This window comes from Delphinapterus leucas, chromosome 5 (genome assembly GCF_059928025.1).
Source record: "Delphinapterus leucas isolate spDelLeu-1000000601 "Yukka" chromosome 5, BTC_Dleu_Yukka2, whole genome shotgun sequence".
Taxonomy (NCBI): Eukaryota; Metazoa; Chordata; class Mammalia; order Artiodactyla; family Monodontidae; genus Delphinapterus; species Delphinapterus leucas.
This window is the reverse complement of record NC_143133.1, coordinates 27,831,297-27,852,502: the sequence shown is the minus strand read 5'-3', so window position 1 is coordinate 27,852,502 and position 21,206 is coordinate 27,831,297. Positions and strand designations below refer to the sequence as shown.

Sequence of the window (21,206 nt, the reverse complement as noted above, 5' to 3'; positions counted from 1 at the left end):
AAATATCGTGAATTAAATATTTTTTTAAGTGCCTGAAACGTAGAAGACATTCAAAATCAGAATAGTGGACTACTGCTCCTGACACTATAGCCAAAGAGATTTACACTTGGATATAGTCCTAGGGGAAGGGATTGCCTCTTTAATTCCTGTGCAGGGACAAGAGACAGGGCCTTGGGCCTACGTGGAGTGAAATATTTGGATAAAGCTGGAATCCTTAAAGGTTTGCACAGCTGTGAAACGGGACTGAACTGCTCTACCAGCCCACCCAGAGAGGTGATGAGGAAGCTTATTCTCTGCCCAAGCTCTGAGGCGGAGGCCAAAAAAATCTCTGTAAAGAAATAAAAACCCCAAGTGTGTGCCAAATGTCTGTGTGGAGTCTGAATTTACCCGCAAGAGAGGGAATCACCCACCAAGTAATTAAGAAGAAATTAATTCAGGACTGAAATTTCTGGGACCTAGCAGGTCAAGTACAAAATTATGCTGTAGAGAAACACCCACACTCCAGAGGCATCTCTTAATGTCCCGACCAGAAAGGTACACAGTGTCACTTCTGCCACATCGATTGGTCACAACAGGTCACAGGGCCAGTTCAGGCTCAAGGAGAAGGAAAATAGATTCCACTTCTTGATGGAGGAATGGCAAGGTCACGTTGCAGAAGAGCATGTGGGATAGAAGATATTGTTGTGACCTCCTTTGGATCACAATCTACCACAGTCAGGTATATGTCTGTATCTGCACTTTGAAATCGGGTGGTCAGGGAAGGCCTTATGAGACAGTGAAGTGACATTTGAGCAAAGACCTGAAGGAGAAGGGAGCAAGCCTTGGAGATATCTGGAATAAACGCATTCCAGACTAAAATAAGTACAAAAGCCCTGACATGGGAGCAAGCCTGGCAGATTCAAGGAGCAGTCAGGAGGCCACTGTAACCAAAGTAGAAGGAGTGAGGATGAGGGAAAGAATGCTAAGAGAAGAGGTCAAAGAAGTCCCAGGGGCCAGGTCATATGGGGCTTAGAGGCACCTGGGAGCAGAAATGGATAAAAGGATGAATGATTGAGTTTCCTCCTTACAGAAAAACAGCCATCCATAGTGTAGGCCCCTCCTACGTGGTGTTAATGAAATAAATGAAAAGTTTACAAAGAACCTCTCTACCCACCCCCTAAAAAAATTCCTTCCTGATAATTCTGTAAATAGACCTATTCACGGGCAACTCTCCTCCACTTCTGGAGGCATAGTTTTCACAAAAAGGAGACACAGCCTTTGACAAAGGTTTGCCTTTACTTCTCAAGCCTTACTCTATATGAATGGATTATTCATTCATATGAATGAATATGTGTGTGTATATGTATGTACATGTATATAAATTTAATTGCAATTTCAGATACTGTACAACTTCCCACCTTACCAGTTCCTGAAAACTTCTTCTTTTTCACTTTTGTGTATGATGTAGTTACTGATTTTAAATTTTAAAATAGAATGTTTCCCCATTATAATGTGTTAACCTTAGAGCATGAACAGCAGTATTTAAAGCACATGTTCAGAACTAATTATGTGTTGCTTGTTTTCAGGGAAACTTTTAAAAGCAGAGTATATCCTGAGCAGTCTAATAAGCAACAGTGGAGCAACAGGTAAGGTGCTCTCATATCTTCACAATGACCTTCACCCTCCGTCCCTACCAGAGTTCCAGTTTAAAAGCAACTTAGTGGGGACTTCCCTGGTGGTCCAGTGGTTATGACTCCACGCTCCCAATGCAGTGGGCCAGGGTTCGATCCCTGGTCAGGGAACTAAGATCCCACATACTGCAACTGAGCCTGCATGCCGCAACTAGAGAAGCCCGCACATCGCAAGTAGAGAAGCCCGTGCGCCGCCATGAAGACCCAGCACAGCCTAAATAAATAAATAAATATAAATAAATAAATAAATAAATAAAACGTAATGACCTGGTAGTTACTATACACTAGACGTTCCCAGAACTACCTAGGACTGGCTCTGCTACTGATACATGAAATGGCTTTGGTCAAGCAGGTTACTTCTCTGTGTTTCCATTTTCTCTATTTAAAAACAAAACAAAACAAAAAACAACCCAACCAAGTCTTCTAATATCGCCCTGCTTTATTGTAGAGTGTGTTATCTAATCAACATTCGCTGTGAAGGTAGGTAACTCCCTGGACCTCAGAAAGGGCTCAGCTACAGCTTTGAAAAGAATTGTGAATGGAAATTGAGCCTATAAATTCAGGAGAATACACTTACAGTTTTATGTATTTAAAGGGTCTGGAAAATAAATTTTGTTTTGCTACAGAGGAGCTATAATAAAAACTTACTTTGAAATAGATTTCTTTTGATATTTAATCATACATGAGAGGAAGCAAGTCCAAATAGTTGGGTAACAATTTAAGCCTCAGATACCTTGTCTGAATTTCTGGGCACTTAAGTCAACAAGTTTCCTATTACATTGAACACAATTCCTTGTCGACTTTTAAGCTCAATATGCTTGGATATAAGGTCTTGAGCTCCTTGAAACTTGTAGACATTTCCAGTGGGGAGGCAGTTTGAAATAACAGATATTGACCACATACCCCCATTTGTGACCACCATCACTAACCTACAATATGCATACTTCCCATCTTCTACACCACACACACACATGCACGCACGCACGCACACACACAGATTAAAAGCTAGGGAGAAAGTAAGGAGGGTGATGTGACACAGAATAATAAGAGCATGTAATAATGAGTCTGACTTTATTTTTGATGTTTGGCAACTGGCAGCTGTCAGGCCCCAGCTTCTTCCCTCTTTGCCCCACATCTGAACAGGCTGATTTTTTTAAAGCTCATTTATCAGTAAACCCTGGCCTAGCTGTGGGAACCTTTACCCCAGACCCACACCCTAATCACAATAAAAACAAAAGCCACTCACCACTCCCTTCACTTAAGTCAAACGGACCAGCTTCGGTGCCTTCCCTGCTCTCCTCAGAAAGGCTCATTATGTGAGCACTGAATCTTTTCATATACTCTTAGTGCCTGTGTAGAGCCACCAGTTTCAACATTCAAACCAATTTTGGGTGGATGGGATGGATCCCGCCTTGCGTGAGGCAACCACAAGACAGTGGGGTTGACACTGTAGTTAATTAACCTGGGGAAGCCTCGGAGGCAATAGCATTGAGGATAAGCCCTGAATTAGGAGCTAGAGGGGGTGGAATCCCTCCCTCTAGGTAGAGGGAATGGCAAGTGCAGATACCATGAAGCAGGAGGTGGCTGCTATTATAAGGAACACAATGAAGCTGCATGGCAGAGCCCAGTTGGTAACGGGGAGAGGTGGAGACCAGGCAGGATTCAGTTCCTGTGAAGCCTCATAGGTTGCAGCAAGAAGTATGGACCTTATTCTAAATACAAAGAAGAGATTGTCTCCAGAATTTATATCACATGTGTTCATTAAGGCTTCTATGAAAATCATTTTATTTCACCAGGCTATTTCTTTAATAATTCAAGGCCAGGGACTTCCCTGGAGGTCCAGTGATTAAGACTCCGTGCTCCCACTGCAGGGGGCACAGGTTCGATCCCTGGTCAGGGAACTAAGATCCCACATGCTTAGCGGTGCAGCCAAAATAAATAAATAAACATTAATTTTTTTTAATTTTAAAAAATAATTCAAGGCCAAAAATGCTTTTCTTTTTTTCCTCTTTATTGTAGGTACCTGGCTGTACAGAAATGAAAGCGACAAGGTCCTGGTGCAGTCGGTCTGCATACAGATCAGAGGGCAAATTCTGCAAAAGTTAGGTACAGTCATCCTCTCAAGGCTCATTTACCAAGTCTGGCTACAAGATTTTACTATGGACTTTTCTCATTGTATCTGGTTGATACAGTTCATCCCCACTTCCCTTAGTTTCCTTATGGAAAAGAGAATGACACTTAAGATGCCAGGAATATTATGAACATTAACAAAACAAAATATTTTTCTGTTGAGTTTTGTTAAAGAAATTTACAGTTGTATATTATGACTTTTAACCACAGAATTCTCGGTATTATTTCTGGCATCTGGCTCTCAGCTCATTAGGACTCCGTTTGATATAGTGACACCTTATTCTAAACCCACCCTGACAGCTTACCCATTCGTTCCTGGGAAGGTATTCCTGAGTTTTACAAGCAAAGTTTATAGGACCCTAATTATACTTTAAAATGCAAACTAATGTATTTGAAATTTAACAGAGGATGGTAATTGTTATCTTGTAAATAATGGAGAAAATTATTTCTATATTAATATATCTTATATGTACACATGTAATATATAATATTTCTTACTGTTTCCCTGTGAAGAGAAAAATTATCTGTATTAAGCCAACTGGAAAAACAGATTGCTATTTTTCCAGCAGATTGCTATCTGCTGATTGCTGTCAGTCTAATCTAGTCATATATTTTCTTAACAAAATCCAATGAATCTTCTTTCTGTATTAGTTTTTAAAGGTATTTTCTGACACAAGAGCACAGATACTCGCAGATACTAGCAGTTTGTCCCATCTCCTTTTTTGCAGGGATGTGGTACGAAGCAGCAGAGTTAATATGGGCCTCAATCATAGGATATCTGACACTTCCTCAGCCAGATAAAAAGGTTGTCTAGTGCTTATTTTCTCATTTCCTATACTTGTCTTTGAAAGATTATCTCCTTATGGCACAATTCAGTTTATCATTTTTCAATTTTATTGGTCCTATTTTTATTGATTCTACACAGGCGTCGGACCAGGAACATTTGGTAACTTCCTTCTAGTGTCTTGCTCGTCCTCATTCACAGCTAGACGCCTGGTATATATTTAGTATTTCTATATATATTTGTAACTATTTATGCATTTATTTCTACCAATCCATTTATTTTTATTGATACCTATTTTATTATATATTTAGCCTTTACCTAATTCCATAGCAAAGTTGAGGTGGTCAAGTTGCTTATGTGTAAAATCATTTTTCTTGAGTTGAATGGGAAAAGACTTTGATTAACTGTTTACGCAGCATCTTTATTCAAGAAATTGAGAAGCAACATTTGCTTTCCTACTTGATGTTTTCATTCTCTGTGACTCTGTGAGAATATTCTCCTTGTTAATTGAAGCTTTGGGTTATACATCTTCCCAAGCTGTGTCAGCAGCACTGCTGCCTACAGTCCTTTTAACAGCACAAGTGGAATGGGGTGTGGGGACTCTTGATTGGGCCAATTCATTATGCCTAGCAGTATGGACAAGTTAGTGTTGACAATCCAGTGAAGCCCAACTAAGAAATAGCTGAGTTTGCATTACTCCCATGTCCTCAGGATGTGATGATCTCTCAAGCCCAGTGACATCCAGTTGAGAAGTATCCACAGTGTCATAATAACAATAGCAATAATAATAAGCAATGGTTTATTTAGAAGGCTAATCATTGACTTTAGGCCTTGAGATGAGAGCAACAATTGACTGTGAATTCCTAATCTGTGTTTTGTTTGTGTTTCCTTACAGGGCATTTCCACATCACTAGGTATACTGGCAGATATCTTTGTTTCCATGAGCAGGAAAGATTATGAAAAGTTTAAAAGCAATCCTGAAATTAACTTGGTAACTATCACTTGTCAAAACCACGGTGCAGAGTGGCATCACCTGCAAAACGGTCAACATTATTTTGGGCGCTTGGTTAGTTCTCTCTCCAGGAGTCAGGCGGCACGGTGTCTCCCCTCTTCAAGTAATCTGAGCAGTCCTGGAGACGGTTCCTATGGTGTCCTGTTTGGCTTTATTATCCCAGCACCTAGCACAGTACCAGACCTACAGAGGGTACCGGGGAAAAAAAGATGGATGAATGAATGAATGAAATCAAAGTGATAAATGCTTTGAACCCCATGATTTCCTTTCAAATTATCACAGAATTCAGTTTCTACACTTGGGCTATCTCAATGACAAAGTAAAGGTGTAATAACTTGAAGACTTTAATCACCATCTGTTCAAATCAGAGCATCAGTCACTTGCGTAGGCTCTTATCTGTGATAATAATGATTACAAATATATGTATATTGCTTTATAATTCAAAAAGTGTGTGTGTATATGTATATGATCCACATACACCACATCTACCTATGAGGTAGGTAGAGCAAAATGTGTCAGTCCCATTTTAGAGGAAAATAAACTAAGGTCCAGAGAAACTAAGTGACCTCTGCAACTTGTACAATCAGTAAGAAAGAGAACTGGAAGCAGAAGCCAGGTCTCTAAGCAGTTTGCAGCATCGCACAGACATTGACTTCTCTCCTGCACTGCACTGAAATTGAGATTTTTAATGGTATCGTCAATTATTGCCTTTTTAAAAATACCAGGGGGCTTCCCTGGTGGCACAGTGGTTGAGAGTCCGCCTGCCGATGCAGGGGACATGGGTTCGTGCCCCGGTCCGAGAAGATCCCACATGCCGCGGAGCAACTAAGCCTGTGCGCCACAACTACTGAGCCTGCACTCTAGACCCCACGAGCCTCAACTACTGAAGCCCATGTGCCTAGAGCCTGAGCTCCGCAACGAGAGAAGCCACTGCAGTGAGAAGCCCACGCACCGCAACGAAGAGTAGCCTCTGCTCACCGCAGCTAGAGAAAGCCTGCGCGCAGCAACGAAGACCCAATGCAGCCATAAATAAATAAAATAAATACATTTATAAAATAAAATACCAAGGCAGCAACAGTAACTGTACTCAGTACTAATTAGTGTAGCATAAGAACACATACAGCTTGCTGCTAGCAATCTGAATCTTAGCAAAATGTTGCTTTTGCTGTCAGACCAAAACACAGGAAAAAGGTTATGCCCCTTGTTCAGTGAGGTTGTCTCTGAGGACTGTTTAACATTGCAAACTACCCTTCCGCCTTTGACCTCCTCAGCCTCTTCTCACTTTATTTTCCTTTGGAACACTTGCTGCCATCTCAAATACTATGCATTTTACTTGTTTTGTGTATTGACTGATCTCCTCCCCTTAACAGGAAATAAGCTTATTGCAGGCTCACTGCCTGCTCTCTCCTTCATGGCTAGAACAGTGCCTGGCACATGGAGGTACTCAATACATATTTCTGGAATAAATGATTCAATCTTAATTGCTGTGAAATCGTACATTAAAGGGCTCTTTGACAAGAACAATGCAGAAATCATCAGTGAATCTGACTGCAAGATGTGCAGAGTTCTGTGAACAAAGAGCTGCATGATCCTCCAAAGAAACTTGTCTGAATTACTTTGCACAGGCAGGCAGTGTGAATGTTTGCACACATGAGGCCTTCTCTGCGGTATGAGTTGGGGATGGATGATGTATGGGTGTGGGGGAAAGGACAGTCACTGTCCTGGGGTCTTTTGACCCACTTGCTCGCTCTTGGCCCTGTTCTGAAATGCTTGTGATGAGGCACAGGGCATGCCTCAGAATCTTGAAAGAAAAGCAAAGGAATTTTATAGCCTGTCTTTTGCTAATGGATCAATAATTGTCAACAGTACACTCGGCCTCCTGTTTTCTCACAGGGCTTGCTGAAGGAGTTTGACCACCATTTGCTGTCAGCCGCTGAAGCCTGCAAGCTGGCAGCCGCCTTCAGTCCCTACACGCCTCTCTTCGTGCTCACGGCTATGGTAAACAGTGCAGCCCTCACTGTTCCTCTCTCCAGTGACAGATGTAACTGCTGGGAGGGAAGGGTCTAACCTTAAAATAGGCTTTGTGTATATCATTAGATAATTGTGATCAGACCTCACATATGTAAAGGTTTTATCAGTCAGAGTAGTGACATCCTGGTGGGAGCTAAGTTAATACAGCTGGAGGATTTGATGTTATCTGCTCTAGAACAATGGTTCCCAAGCATGTCAGAATCACCTAAAAGCCCTTTCAAAATACATATTCTTGGGCTCTACCCTAAATCCACTAAATGTAAATCCCTGGGGTTTGTACCCAGAAACCTTTCATTATGAAATACTGCCCGGGTGATTCAAATGCACAGAGGGGTTTGGAAGCCACTAATCTATTGTTTTGACTATTATTAAACAAATGATGTGTTTGTATATAGCAAAATTATTATGTCCACATTCCACGTATAGACTGTGTTTGCTAAAACTAACAGTAGCAACAGTAACAAATTTATCATCTTTGATCAAAAAGTATCAGGGCTACGGTAGGATGGTAGCTGGTAGTTTCTGTATTTTTCCATGACATATGTTTATTTTTTTATAATATTTCTAATGACTGTCCTCCAGGGATGAAAAGTTTTCCCTGATTCACCTCCAGTGTCTGATTTTGTATTTGGTATTTTCCTCAGAATATACGTGGCACATGCCTGTTGTCATATAGTAGTTCTAATGACTGTCCTCCAGGAATGAAAAATTCATATCTGTGTGAAGCCAAAGAGGCCTTTGAAATCGGCCTTCTTACCAAGAAATGTGATGAACCAGTTACTGGAAAACAGGAGCTCCATAGTTTTCTCAAAGCTGCTTTCGGTCTCACCACGGTGCACCAGAGGCTCTATGGGGAGATGGAGATGGTCCACACAGCAAGTCAGCTCTGTAGTGAAGCTATGGGAAAGCTGTATACTTTCAGTACTTCCTCCAGAAGTCAGGAGAGAGAAGCTGTCTCTCAGGAAGTCATGTCTGTTATCACCAGGGTGAAGGAAGAGTTACAAGTTCAAAGCTTCTCAAATTTAGATGACAAGTCTTATGTTCCAGAGGGTTTCAGGTGTGGGTTGGAGAAACCCATCTTGCATGGGCAAGTGGATTTCCAAAAAATTATTGAAACCTATTCACAGCACCACACTTCAGTGTGCGAAATATTTGAAAGCACTTGTGGAAACAACAAAAATAAACAGAAAGGTACAAAAACAGGAGTCTGTATCACTGATCTAAAAACAGAAACAAAAAACATAGATACTGTGAGTACTACTGAGGACAAACCACGTTTTGAAAAAGGCATGGTAATATCTTCCTCCCAAATGGCTAAGAATGGTTGGGAGAAACTCAGGAAGGTAGGAAGGAGAAACTTGGCCAGTTCTGATGCATTTCGAGTCTCCGTGGATGAAGATGTGGAGACTGAGGCTGAGTCAACAGACCATAGCAGTGGTGGGGGAGCTGTTTTGAACAAGTCTCTGAGCGACAGCCAGAGCTCCAGTTCTTGGAGCAAGTTATCAGGGTGTAGTTCTTCTACAAGCTGGGAGGAAGTAAATTACCATGTTGGTGATATGTCAGCCAGAAGAGAGCCTAGCAAGGAAGAGCATCATGTGGACACTCAGTGTTCCACTGCCCTGGCAGAAGAACTGGAGATTGATGGGGAGAGCAGAGCTGTACATCCACTGTCTTCAGAGCTTCATGGGCTCTCTCTCCAGGTGTCCAGGGATGACAGTTTAGAGTCTTCTCAAAGTCAACTACACAAGCCCATGCCCTTGACAACTTTTCCTCCTCATAACACAACAGGCACTTTGTTGGCCTCAGGTGCAGGGCTGTTAAAAGGAGCTCCAGAAGGTATGTGGGAAGCCGGAAACGTGGGGTCCAGAGATACTTCTGCTCATTCCAGACCCTCATTTGGTTCTGCTTCTTGGTCTTCTGATTCTGGTTGGCCCAAGAACATGGCCACATATCCTTCGATCCAAGAAGAAGAAACCTTTGAAATAATTGATAAGTTTCCAGAAATCAACTGTGATGCCAAAGACAGTCATGAAGAGAAGAGAGAAGAAATCAAAGGAGACACAGGTCCCACATTTAAAGGTAGCCCCTGCTGGGTTGACCCAGAAGAAGAAACAGCAGAGAGAGCAGAAGATAGGCCCGTAGACTTCCACATAGTTGTGGACGAGCCTCTGGGCAAAAGTTCCATGATAGCATGTAGCACTTTCACTCCTCATTGGCTTGTTCAAAATCCTGACTCAGGGAAAAGTGGTGGCTCAGTCAAAGAGCAGGGCATTGACCCTGATGCCTCCACGGTGGATGAGGAGAGCCAACTGCTGGACAGCACAGATGTTCACGCCACAAGCACACATGGCTCTCACAGACCATGTGCTCTGAGGCAGCTGCGTGGTCGGGGAGCCCAGATCCCCAATTCCTCTGTAAGTGGTAACACTTCCATCCCTGTCCTCAGCGAGGACTGCATTACCACAGAGGAAGCAGATGAACCTGGAAACCTGCTAAACTGCAGCCAGAGCTCCAGCTCGTCCTTGGCATGGTGGTTGGAATCACCTGCAATTTCCAGTGGTTCTTCTGAGGGAGAAAACCCATGGTCCTTTCTGAATTCCAGTGGAAGTTCTTTTGTTTCATTGCCAGGAATGACAACACAAAAGATCCTTAAGGCTCGCACCCTGCAGCCTGATGACTTTGAAAAACTCTTGGCAGGGGTGAGGCATGATTGGCTGTTCCAGAGACTGGAGAACACAGGAGTTTTTAAGTCCAGGCAACTCCATGGAGCACATAGTAAGTACAGCCTTTCAGGAAGCATCTCTGCATGTTCGGGGCCCTCTGAAGCTCTTGTTACGTAGATCACTTAAAGCTCATGAAAGATATCGACCCCAGGTATGCTTTGTGAATATATAGAGAAATGTGTAGTTCAGGGACCTTCTTCCGTGCTATAAAGACACACAAGGCAGTAAGGGAGAATCTTACAGGACTCAGGAGCAGTCATCAGTCAGGGCTTAAAACAGCTCTGGATGCCATATACACTCAGCATTTGTCTCCTCCACTGATTCTCATTACCAACCAGTTGATTTTTCCCCATTTTTCCCATTCAGATGGGGTTTGACCTAGTTACACATCATCCTTCTAGTGGGCAGAGATTTTCACACCTGTCCTAAGTGGTTTCTTGCCAGTCAATGGATTGATCAGGTACAATTAGCAACTGCTTCCTGCTTAAGGAACAGCACAAGGTCTCTTCCCCTAGCAGGAAGCCTCAGCTGGGGCCACCCAGCCATCAGCATGTCCACAACAGCTTAGAAGTGGTGGAGAAGCTGGGACAAAGACAAAAGAAGGTTCTTCTCTTAACCCAGAGGATCACATTGTAATGCCCTCCAAGGTACTGAAGAATTATTTGAATGAGAAAAATATATATATTGTAAAATGCATTTCAGAGGAAACAAACTACATAGATTGCTGAGCACTGGATATTAAAGTAGTAGTTCTCAACACTGGTATCGCATGAGAATCTCCTCCCAAAAGGCTTTTTTTTTTTTTTTTTTTTGTAAGGCTGCTTTGGGTCTTCATTGCTGCACGCGGGCTTTCTCTAGTTGCGGCAAGCGAGGGCTACTCTTTGCGGTGCACAGGCTTCTCATTGTGGTGGCTTCTCTCGTTGTGGAGCATGGGCTGTAGAGGTGCGGACTTCAGTAGCTGTCGCGAGCTTAGTTGCTCTGCAGCATGTGGGATCTTCCCAGACCACAGCTCGAACCCGTGTCCCCTGCATTGACAGCCGGATTCTTAACCACTGCGCCACCAGGGAAGTCCTGAGAATCTCCCAAGAGGCTTTTTAGCTTTTTTAAACTTCCAGTGCCTCACCCCAGAGATTCCAGTCTAATGGGTCTGTGACGTGATCCAGGCATCCTTATTTTTTAAGAGCTCCCCAGTGACTTTGTGTAAAGCCAATGTAAAGAACTTCTGTTTCAAAATATTTCAGTGTTTTGCCTGCCACCTTGAAGTCAGACTAAAAGATAGATCAGGTTGTTGCCAAAAGAAGCAAAATTTTCTACTAATAGGGTTTCCCTGCTTACTGTGAGATTCTGCAGTTTCAAAATCACATTTCTGAGAGTTAGGTAGCTGCCTTATTGTTTTGTCTGTGTGCCAATTTATAGGTGAAAAAACACATTGGAGGAAGCAAGGCCCAAAGATGAAAAAACTGAACAAGTTATGCATTGTCTCCTTGCTTCTTCCCTCAGTTCACTGCCCTTTCTATGTGTGTGTGCAAGCAGCTCACCTTCCATTTCCTTCTCCAGCTTCTCTGATTGAGTCACCCAACCGCGATCACCATCTCCCCCAACCCCATCATCTCCCTTACTGATCCCAGACCTGTGGGTTTATCTCACTTTAAGTATTTTCTCTCCCGAGTCTCCTGTTCATTTACCCTTTATCACAACCTAGACACTGGAAGTCTTTGTTCACTTCACTTTAACTTGGATCCCAAAATGTTGCATTTCTTCCTTAGGGTTCATGTTGGTCTTCCCCCTTAAAGAGATGTTTTCTTGCTAGCATTGGTCTTCCTTTCTTTAAGGTGGAAACAACCCTTACTTTTTCCTCTTATCTTTTCCTTTTTCAATTGAGTTTGCATCTTTGTAAAGTAGCTATATTTTCTCAGTAGTTCCTGGACTTTCCCAACTTAAACAAAATATGTAAGAGAAAACTAGGGTACACTTTCACATGCAATCTAGGATTCCTGGAGTTGCCAGGAACCTTTGGGGTAGAATTATTCGATTTATTTCTATCTGCGTGATCTGGCATAGGTAGCAGCCTCTATTATTTGAAGTCCCCAGATAATTAGAAGAAGATGCACACACATATCACTTGTTCCAAGATGGTCTCTGGGATTTTGCTGTTTAAAAAGCCCTTTTGGGCTTCCCTGGTGGCGCAGTGGTTGAGGGTCCACCTGCCGATGCAGGGGACACGGGTTCGTGCCCCGGTCCGGGAGGATCCCACATGCCGCGGAGCGGCTGGGCCCGCGAGCCATGGCCGCTGAGCCTGCGCGTCCGGAGCCTGTGCTCCGCAACGGGAGAGGCCACAACAGTGAGAGGCCCGCGTACCGCAAAAAAAAAAAAAAAAGGCCTTTTATTTTCCATTACTTTCATACAGAAGCTCTGACCTTAATACGTTTCCATCACAAACAAGAGATTTTGTGAACCAAAGGCTATTCTTCACTGTAATTTCTCAAGCTTTACCTTTTTATCGTACTTCACTAACTTTTTAGTAATAGTCATAGAAGAGGATAAAGTCTGAGAAAATATATTAAAAAGTTGAATATTTCAAATGAGCTGGACTGGGACCTGTGTTACTTCAATTTTATCCATGAATTGTAAGATCTTTTTGAAAAATAAGATCAATATTCATCTTATCTTTTTTTCAAGATGCTCTTTTGTTAAAATATTCCAAGAAATCTGAACTGTGGACAGCCCAGGAAACTGTTGTGTATTTGGGGGACTACCTGAATGTGAAGAAGAAAGGCAGACAAAGGAATGCATTTTGGGTACATCATCTTCATCAAGAAGAAACTCTGGGGAGGTATTGCTTAAAAGCACCTATATCACTAATGTAAAAAGGGCCAATTTTTCCCTTCTGTTAAGTAATTGTTTATGAGACTTTGAAAGGGCTGAAAAAATGGCTAAAATGTATGTTTTCAGAATTCAGCTCCTTTTTCCTCCTCTTCATTATCGTATATGGAGGACCCACATTATGTCAGCCATTGGGCTGGATGTTTTATATACATGATTTCAAACCCATTAGGGAACATTAAACCCCATTGTACAGATAAGAAAAATAGTGTTCCTGGCTATATGACAGGCCACAGAGTCTTAAACACTGTCACTAAAAATGGTGGCAAGAAAGGCTAAACTATGCAAGCCATATTTCTAAGTAAATGGACGAGTCTGCAAAAAAAGGCAGAAAAATCCTCTAAGGCCAGGGTTGAAGCATATCCAGGGATATAAGTGAATACTGAATCCTTAAGACACCCTCCACAGAAGTTTTGGGCAGGGGAGGGATGAGAGAGCAGCTAGTGACAGAAGTTACACATGGAAGGGGATGAGTTTAGAGACCACGGATATATATATATATTTTTTTTTCCCCCAGTTGGAGTATAGTTCCTTTACAATATTGTGTTAGTTTCTACTGTACAGCAAAGTGAATCAGCTATACGTATACATATATCCCCTCTTTTTTGGATTTCCTTCTCATTTAGGTCACTGTGGGGCACTGAGTAGAGTTCTCTATGCTGTACAGTAGGTTCTTATTAGTTGTCTATTTTATACATAGTATCAATAGTGTATATATGTCAATCCCAATCTCCCAATTCATCCCACCGCCCCCCCTTGCTATCCATTTGTTTGTTCTCTGCATCTGTGTCTCTATTTCTGCTTTGTAAATAAGATCGTCTATACCAATATTTTCAGATTCCACATATATGCCTTAATATACGATATTTGTTTTTCTCTTTCTGACTTCCTTCATTCCGTATGACAGTCTCTAGGTCCATCCATAGAGACCACTGATATAAAGCAGGGACGCAGGAATGGCTACATGCTCAAAAATAGGTTATTTAAAGAAATGCCACCCCACTGAGGCAAATAACCTGGAAAGTTTTTTGTTTGGCCTTAGTTCTTGATGACAACTTTAAGCAAAAACTCACCTGAAAATTAGTGATCACAGGTGGTACTCATTGGGTTTAAGGCCTAATTTTATACCATGTGTGTATTTTAAAGGGCCTATAGGCAAGACTTTTAATTTAATGTAAACCTTGATCTTTAGCCAAATCCAAAAAATGTAAGAAATAAATAGGAAGAGAAAAAAAGAGAGAAATTGGGTGACTCTTAAATAGTAGAAATACATTTCTTGAAAAGGTTGTTGATGATAATACTAATAATAGTAAACATGTACATTTCTTACTACTTCCCAAGCCCTGTTTTAAGTCATTGATATACTAATTTAATTAATCTTCAAAAAACCCTATGAGGTAGTTACTACTGTATTAGTATCCCCATCTTACAGATGAGGGAACTGAGACACAGAGATGTTAAGAAACCTGCACCAATTCACACATCAAAGTGGTGAAGCCAGGTGTTACGGGTATAATTGTGTCCCTCCAACCCCAGATTCAAGTTGACTTTATAACGCCAAGTACCTCAGACTGTGATCTTCTTTGGAAATGGAGTCATTGCAGATGTAATTAGTTAAGATGAGTTCATACTGGAGTAAGTTAGGCCCATCATCCACTATGACTGGTATCTTTATAAAAAGAGGAAATTTGGAGATAGACACACACAGGGAGAATGCATGTGAAAATTGTAGTTACACTGCCACCAAGCAGGAAGTATCAGAAGCCAGGAGAGAGGCCTGGAAAAGATCCTTCCCTAATGCCTTCCGAGGGAGCATGGCTCTGTTGACACCTTGATCTTAGACTTACAGACTCTAGAACTGTGAGAAAAATCAGTTTCTGTTGTTTAAGCCACCCACGTTGTGGCACTTTGTTACAGCAGTCCTAAGCAACTAATATACCAGGATACATGATAGGAGGATCTGAGATGGGAAATAAAAGAGAGAAGAAGAGACAGGGAAGATGGAGTGAAAGGGTCTAACATACATCTGACCAGAAAAAGATAACAGAGCAAATAGAAAAGAATTACTACTTTAATAGATGATTTCTGACAATTTTCCAGAACTGCTAAAATATACTAATCTTCAAATACAGGAATCACAATGAATCCCAAGTAGGATAAAAAGTGTTGTGCACATAATAGGTGATGATGGAAAACAAGTATTTGTACAGATGAAGTAATTATAAAAGGAAAGGGTAGAGGAAACCTTCAGATTGATTAGTTGACCTAATATAAGGTCATGCTGCAGGGAGTGAAAGATCTGCTTCCAGAGTCCATGCCCTTTCCAGTACCCATGCTGGCTCCCTTGACTTACCAAAGAAGTCTGGTGAACTGCTACACTAAGTGGACACTTTCTCTTTAAAATCAGTATCATCTGGGGTCATTGTATTAGGATTCTCCAGAAACACAAAACCAGTAATGTATATGTGTGTGCGTGTGTCTGTGTGTATATATACATATACATATATATATATGTATATATATAAAGATTTATTTTTAGGAATTGACTCCCATAATTATGGAGGCTAGCAAGTCTCAGCATCTATAATTGGCAAGCTGGAGATCCAGGAGAGCTGATGATATGTAGTTCCAGTCCAAAGGCCAGCAGGCTTGAGACCCAAGAGGAGATGATGTTTCAGTTCAAGTCCCAAAGCAGGAAAAGATCAGTGTCCCAGCTCAGAAGCAGTCAGGCAAGAATTCTCTGTTACCTGAAAGAAGGTCAGCCTTTTGTTCCATTTGTCCCTTCAACTGGATGAGGCCCACACACATTAGGGAGGGCAACCTACTTTACTCAGTCTATTGATTTAAATGTTAAACTCATCCAAAAACACCCTCACAGAAACACCCAGAATAATGTTTGACCAAATATTTGGGCACCCTATGGACAAATCAAGTTGACACATAGACTTAACCATCAGTCAGCTAGTATGAATTATGTTCCACTGTTCAGGTGGCTCTTAACAAAATTATTTGAGTCATGAGATAAGATAACATTAACAATCTAAGGCAGAGAAAGAGTAACATCTTTCAGCTTTTTTGCATATCTCTCTTGATCTCTTCTTTCTTACTGTATAGTAGGATCACTTTGCATTTCTTTGTGTGGTTTTTTCCATTCACAGATATGTTGGGAAAGAATATAAGGAGCAGAAGGGGCTCTGGCACCACTTCATCGATGTGGAGAGGCAGATGACTGCACAGCACTATGTGACAGAATTTAACAAGAGACTTTATGAGCAAAATATTCATACACAGATATTCTACATACCATCCTCAGTATTACTGGTAGGATTAAAGAAATCAAGAGTTTGATTAAGCAGGACTGTAAATATATATTAGGTTAGATTTCTATTGCCAACCTACCATTCATCAACCTCCACCATCATTCTGGTAAAATACAATAAACTCAGTTACCAGCTTCCTTCATCTACCTCATCTGCTTCAACTACTTGTAAGATATGTAAGAAATATGACCCTCTGTACCCTGATGCATCATTTGGATCCTTCAAGTCACATTTGAAGATCTGTTGATCCTGGTACCTGGTCCGTCATGGTTGAGTTAGCATTTTTAGTATACTTTTCCTTTATGTTGTCTTTGTACTTTTAGAGAGAGAGAAGGGACCCTAAAGGTCATATCTAATACAAATTATTCCCTCAACATGATGCATAAATCCTGTTTCATATTCATTGACCCCCACCCCTTGCAATCAAGTGATAACTAAGCCATAGCTTAAACACCTTCAGTAAGAAAAAGATAATTATCTTTTTTTTTTACTTTAAATAATTCCAGTTGTTAGGAAGTTGGCCCAGATCTGTCATCTTCTAATTTCTACCTGGATTGTAGCTCTTCCCTCTGGGACCGTTGAGCCCAATCCCTCTTCACTATGATATCTGTTTAAATATTAAAAGGCACCCATCCCCACTGACATTTCTCTTCTTTGGGTTAAGAATACCCTGCTTCCCCAAAGATTTACACCCTAAAGAATTTTTTTTTTTACTTTGGCCAGAGATATTTTTAGACCCATATTTTATTACTTATTTAATAATAGCTATTATCTATTTTGCAATTTCTTTATGTGAAGCACTATGCTGGGCATTTAACAAACAAACATTAACTCTAACCTTTGAAACAAAATAGTTCTACAGTCTACAAAATAGATCACATTGCACAAAAATGCTTGAGCTGATATTCCAACCCAGAGTCACAGTGCATGATCTAGCTACATGCCCTGGCAAGCCAGCCCCCTAGCATAGGTCACTTCATGGACTAATTTTTATTTGCACTTTTTAATAAAAGAATAATAAAAATTTTAGGTTCCATTATATGCCACATACATGTTAAGCACTTTACATGCATGGTCTCATATAATCCTTTTAATGGTCCTATAGCTATTATTACACCCACTTTACAAATAAGGAAACCAAAATCTAGAGAAGTAATAGTGCTCCTAAGTGGCAAAGCCTGGGTTCAAATTGAGATCTTCTGACCTCAAAGACCATGGCCTTCACCATTGTTATACTGTCTCCCATTTCTACTTTTCAGATTTTAGAGGGCAAGACAATAAAAGGATGTGTCAGTGTGGAACCTTACATACTGGGAGAATTTGTAAAATTGTCAAATAACACGAAAGTGGTGAAAACAGAATACAAAGCCACAGAATATGGCTTGGCTTACGGCCACTTTTCTTATGAGTTTTCCAATCATAGAGATGTTGTGGTCGATTTACAAGGTATGTGAAACTGGGAATTATTTTTTTATTTTTAGTATTATTTATATGTAAATGTGAGGTTTTGTAACTAGCTCTACTAATCATTATTTAATAAATAGATTGTTCAGTGCATAGGCTACTGTTTCTAATTAAATTAATCAATTTTGCTGTATGTAGCAAATGATGCCTAGAAAAAATGTTTAAAGCTTTCTACAACTGTCTAAGGTGTCAAATAATCAGTGAGAAGATCTGGCTCACATTCTCTTGGGCTTCATTCTAGAGCAAATCTGTAACAGCTTTTTTTAAAATTTCACTCAAGTGGATTTGAGTGATGTAGGTTTCTTATGACTGCATGTTTTAATGTGTCACAGTCTTTCCACACTTTCTTTCCTCTAGCTCTTTACCTTTATTACAGGTGTGATACTGGGTTTCATAACTGGAATCATTATGGAACAGAAAGCTGTGTGTACTTGAATCTAACTTCCTTTAAAATCTGCATTAACATTTAAATTTTGTTTCAGTTTGGTATTTTATTTATCAGAATTATTAGCCATTATTCTATACTTCATTTAAATGATAAATGAGTTTTATTATAATTATTTCTAGTAAAGATTCTATGACCATCCTCCAAGATCTTTTCTATCCCCCTTCCATAGCATTTATCACCACTCTGTTATATTACATATTTTACTTACTTATATTGTTTATTAATCTGTCCCCTTTCACAAGAATGTTACACAAATGAGTACAGAGATTTTTTACTAACTTGTTCACTGCTGTATCTCCAGCACCCAAAACAGTGTTTTATACAGTGTGTACACTCAATAAATATTTGTTAAATGAACAGAGGAATGTATGAACTAATGAGCGAAGCATTAAAGAAACTTCTGAATCATGAAAATATTGTGATTTAATAATTATACTAAGTGCATGTTATTGCTCTCTAATTCCTGGGTCTGGTATGTCATATTTGACAAATTTAATTACCCAATATTTAATTATTCTTCTTAAAGCAATAATTGGAATATGCAACGCCAAGTCCCTTAACAGAAATTTATTTATCATAAACCAGAGGATGACCAGGTTTTTAAAGTGTCTTGTATATATTATACATATGTTTTTTTTTCAGAAACACTTTACTGACATTTATAGAGGATTGAATTCTCAGACATATGTATTTCTCTTTTAGGTTGGGTGACTGGTAATGGAAAAGGGCTTATCTACCTCACAGATCCCCAGATTCACTCTGTTGATCAGAAAGATGTCACTACCAATTTTGGAAAGAGAGGAATTTTTTACTTCTTTAATAATCAGCATGTGGAATGTAATGAAATATGCCATCGCCTTTCTTTGACAAGACCTTCAATTGAGAAACCAAATAATTCATAGACTATCTAGAGTGATAATGACCACTTAGTGCTGCTCACCAGTGCTGGGCTCTCCCCTCCTTCCAGGGACACCAATTATGGCACAGCCTGGTCCCTTGGGTTTAGGTGGGAACATGGGACTGGTTCCAGCCAATGATCTGTGAGAGGCATTGATAAGTATCACTTTCAGGCCCATATTAAATTGCCAGGGCAACACCAGGGCAGAGTCTCTTTCCCTCTGCGCAATTACCAAGAGTACACCAGGAGATAGCTGCTCATCAGCATAAGTCCTGCAATGAGGAAATCACAGGAAAGAGCCCCACTGACCCACGATGGGCAGAGAACACACATGAGAAATAAACTTTTCTGGCTTAAGCCATGGAAATTTTGGAGCTTTTGTCACTGTCCATCAAGACTGATACTATTGGTGTTTTTCTTATTGACTTAGGAGTTCTTTATATATATATTAAAGAATTCAGGCCTTTGTGATATGCGTTCCATTTTTTTGTTTGTTTGTCTTTTGACTTTGTATGAACCTTTTTTCCATGCAGAATTTGTTTTATACACTTGAATTCATCAGTCTTTTATTTTATGGCTTCTAGGTTATATGTCTTCCGTAGATCTTCCCTACTCTGGGTTTTGTTATTTTTAATCCTCCCACATTTTCTTCTAGTGCATTTACACTTGTGAGAGGTCTGAGGGAAGATGGTGCGTTTTGATGGCCACCACAGTCTGCCCTTGCACCACACAGATCTGGTGCTTCACACAGGTTTGGGGATCAGCGCCTCCATGAGCTCACCGGAAGTTTACAGAAAGAAGATTGGTGAGCTCTTCCCTTACTGCAGTTAGTCTTCGGGGTTGCAACTGGTACACACTCTCTCCCATCTCCACTATTCATTCTAAATTTCCCTTAACTATTACCTCAGCAAATCTGAGCGCCTTACCTAGTGATGTGACTCAGGCCTACATACGTGCAGGTTCTGAATTCTAAATAGTTATACCTTTCTCAGTTTGAGTTTACTGCACATGTCTTTTCATAACTGCAGATGGAGCAGGTGAGAACCATTCAGATCTCCTGATACGGGGAGTATAGTTGACTGACACCCCCAGCTTGCACCCCTCTCGATCTACCACTGTGTTCACAATTGAAATCATGCTCCCCCAGTGTGCTCTCAGCCAGTGACTAAGTAAAGCAAGGATGCCAGGCATTAAATACTTCTAACGGGTGACTATGCACAAGATCTTCCCATCGGCCTGACCAGAACCTTCTTAGCACTCTGCTGTGGTCTCTGTTGAGACTCTTCCTGCCCAGTCCTCCTCTGTCTGCCCTCTCCTTTCACAGTGTCAGACCTCCATCATGGTCTCCCCCATTGATCCTTTACAGTCATTTCTCCCAACCAATACCTTATATGTCTAATCCCTTTTTGGCATTGGCTTTTTGAAAAACCCAAACTAACAAAAGTTTATTAAAGAAAAAATTTTAATTTATCTTATTAACAAAATAAAGGAGGAAAATCATATTATAATCTCGAAGATGTAGACAAATCAGTTTATGGTTAAAAAAAGCTCTTTGCAAACTAGGCATAAAGGAAAAGGTTCTGAATCAGATAAAGGGTATTCTAACTTTTTTTTTTAAGGAATATCATAATTAATAGTGAAGCATTTAAAGTTTTCCATTTGAGAAAGGGGATAGGCAAATTAGCTCACTATACCAACCCTACCACCATTTGGAAAAATCAGAAAATATATATATTGTCTCTGTCCCTGGTTCCTGGCACAGAGCTCCTAAATCCCTTGGAATTTCCTGGTGATAGAAGTGTCTCTTGTTATAATGAGGTGACTCTACACCTCAATCAATCAT

The 21,206-nt window shown here is 40.6% G+C and overlaps 1 protein-coding gene across 5 annotated transcripts in view; it reads left to right on the top strand.

Moving 5' to 3' along the window:
- The window catches only part of ALPK1 (alpha kinase 1), a 120,937-nt gene extending 101,103 nt beyond the window's left edge, over window positions 1–19,834 (top strand). For 2 of the 5 annotated variants that reach the window (XM_022596411.3, XM_022596409.3), the window contains exons 6-15: window positions 1,566–1,625; window positions 3,690–3,776; window positions 4,529–4,605; window positions 5,480–5,575; window positions 7,490–7,594; window positions 8,272–10,402; window positions 13,030–13,183; window positions 16,392–16,554; window positions 17,813–17,999; window positions 19,168–19,834. In XM_022596411.3, the coding sequence (XP_022452119.2) occupies window positions 1,566–1,625; window positions 3,690–3,776; window positions 4,529–4,605; window positions 5,480–5,575; window positions 7,490–7,594; window positions 8,272–10,402; window positions 13,030–13,183; window positions 16,392–16,554; window positions 17,813–17,999; window positions 19,168–19,367 (3,260 nt within the window). In that variant the 3' untranslated portion in view covers window positions 19,368–19,834. Of the gene's footprint in view, window positions 1–1,565; window positions 1,626–3,689; window positions 3,777–4,528; window positions 4,606–5,479; window positions 5,576–7,489; window positions 7,595–8,271; window positions 10,403–10,865; window positions 10,998–13,029; window positions 13,184–16,391; window positions 16,582–17,812; window positions 18,000–19,167 lie in introns of those variants that run through there. The other 3 variants (XR_002647765.3, XR_002647766.3, XM_022596415.3) reach the window with 3 other exon arrangements.
- Window positions 19,835–21,206: the final 1,372 nt, after the last annotated feature.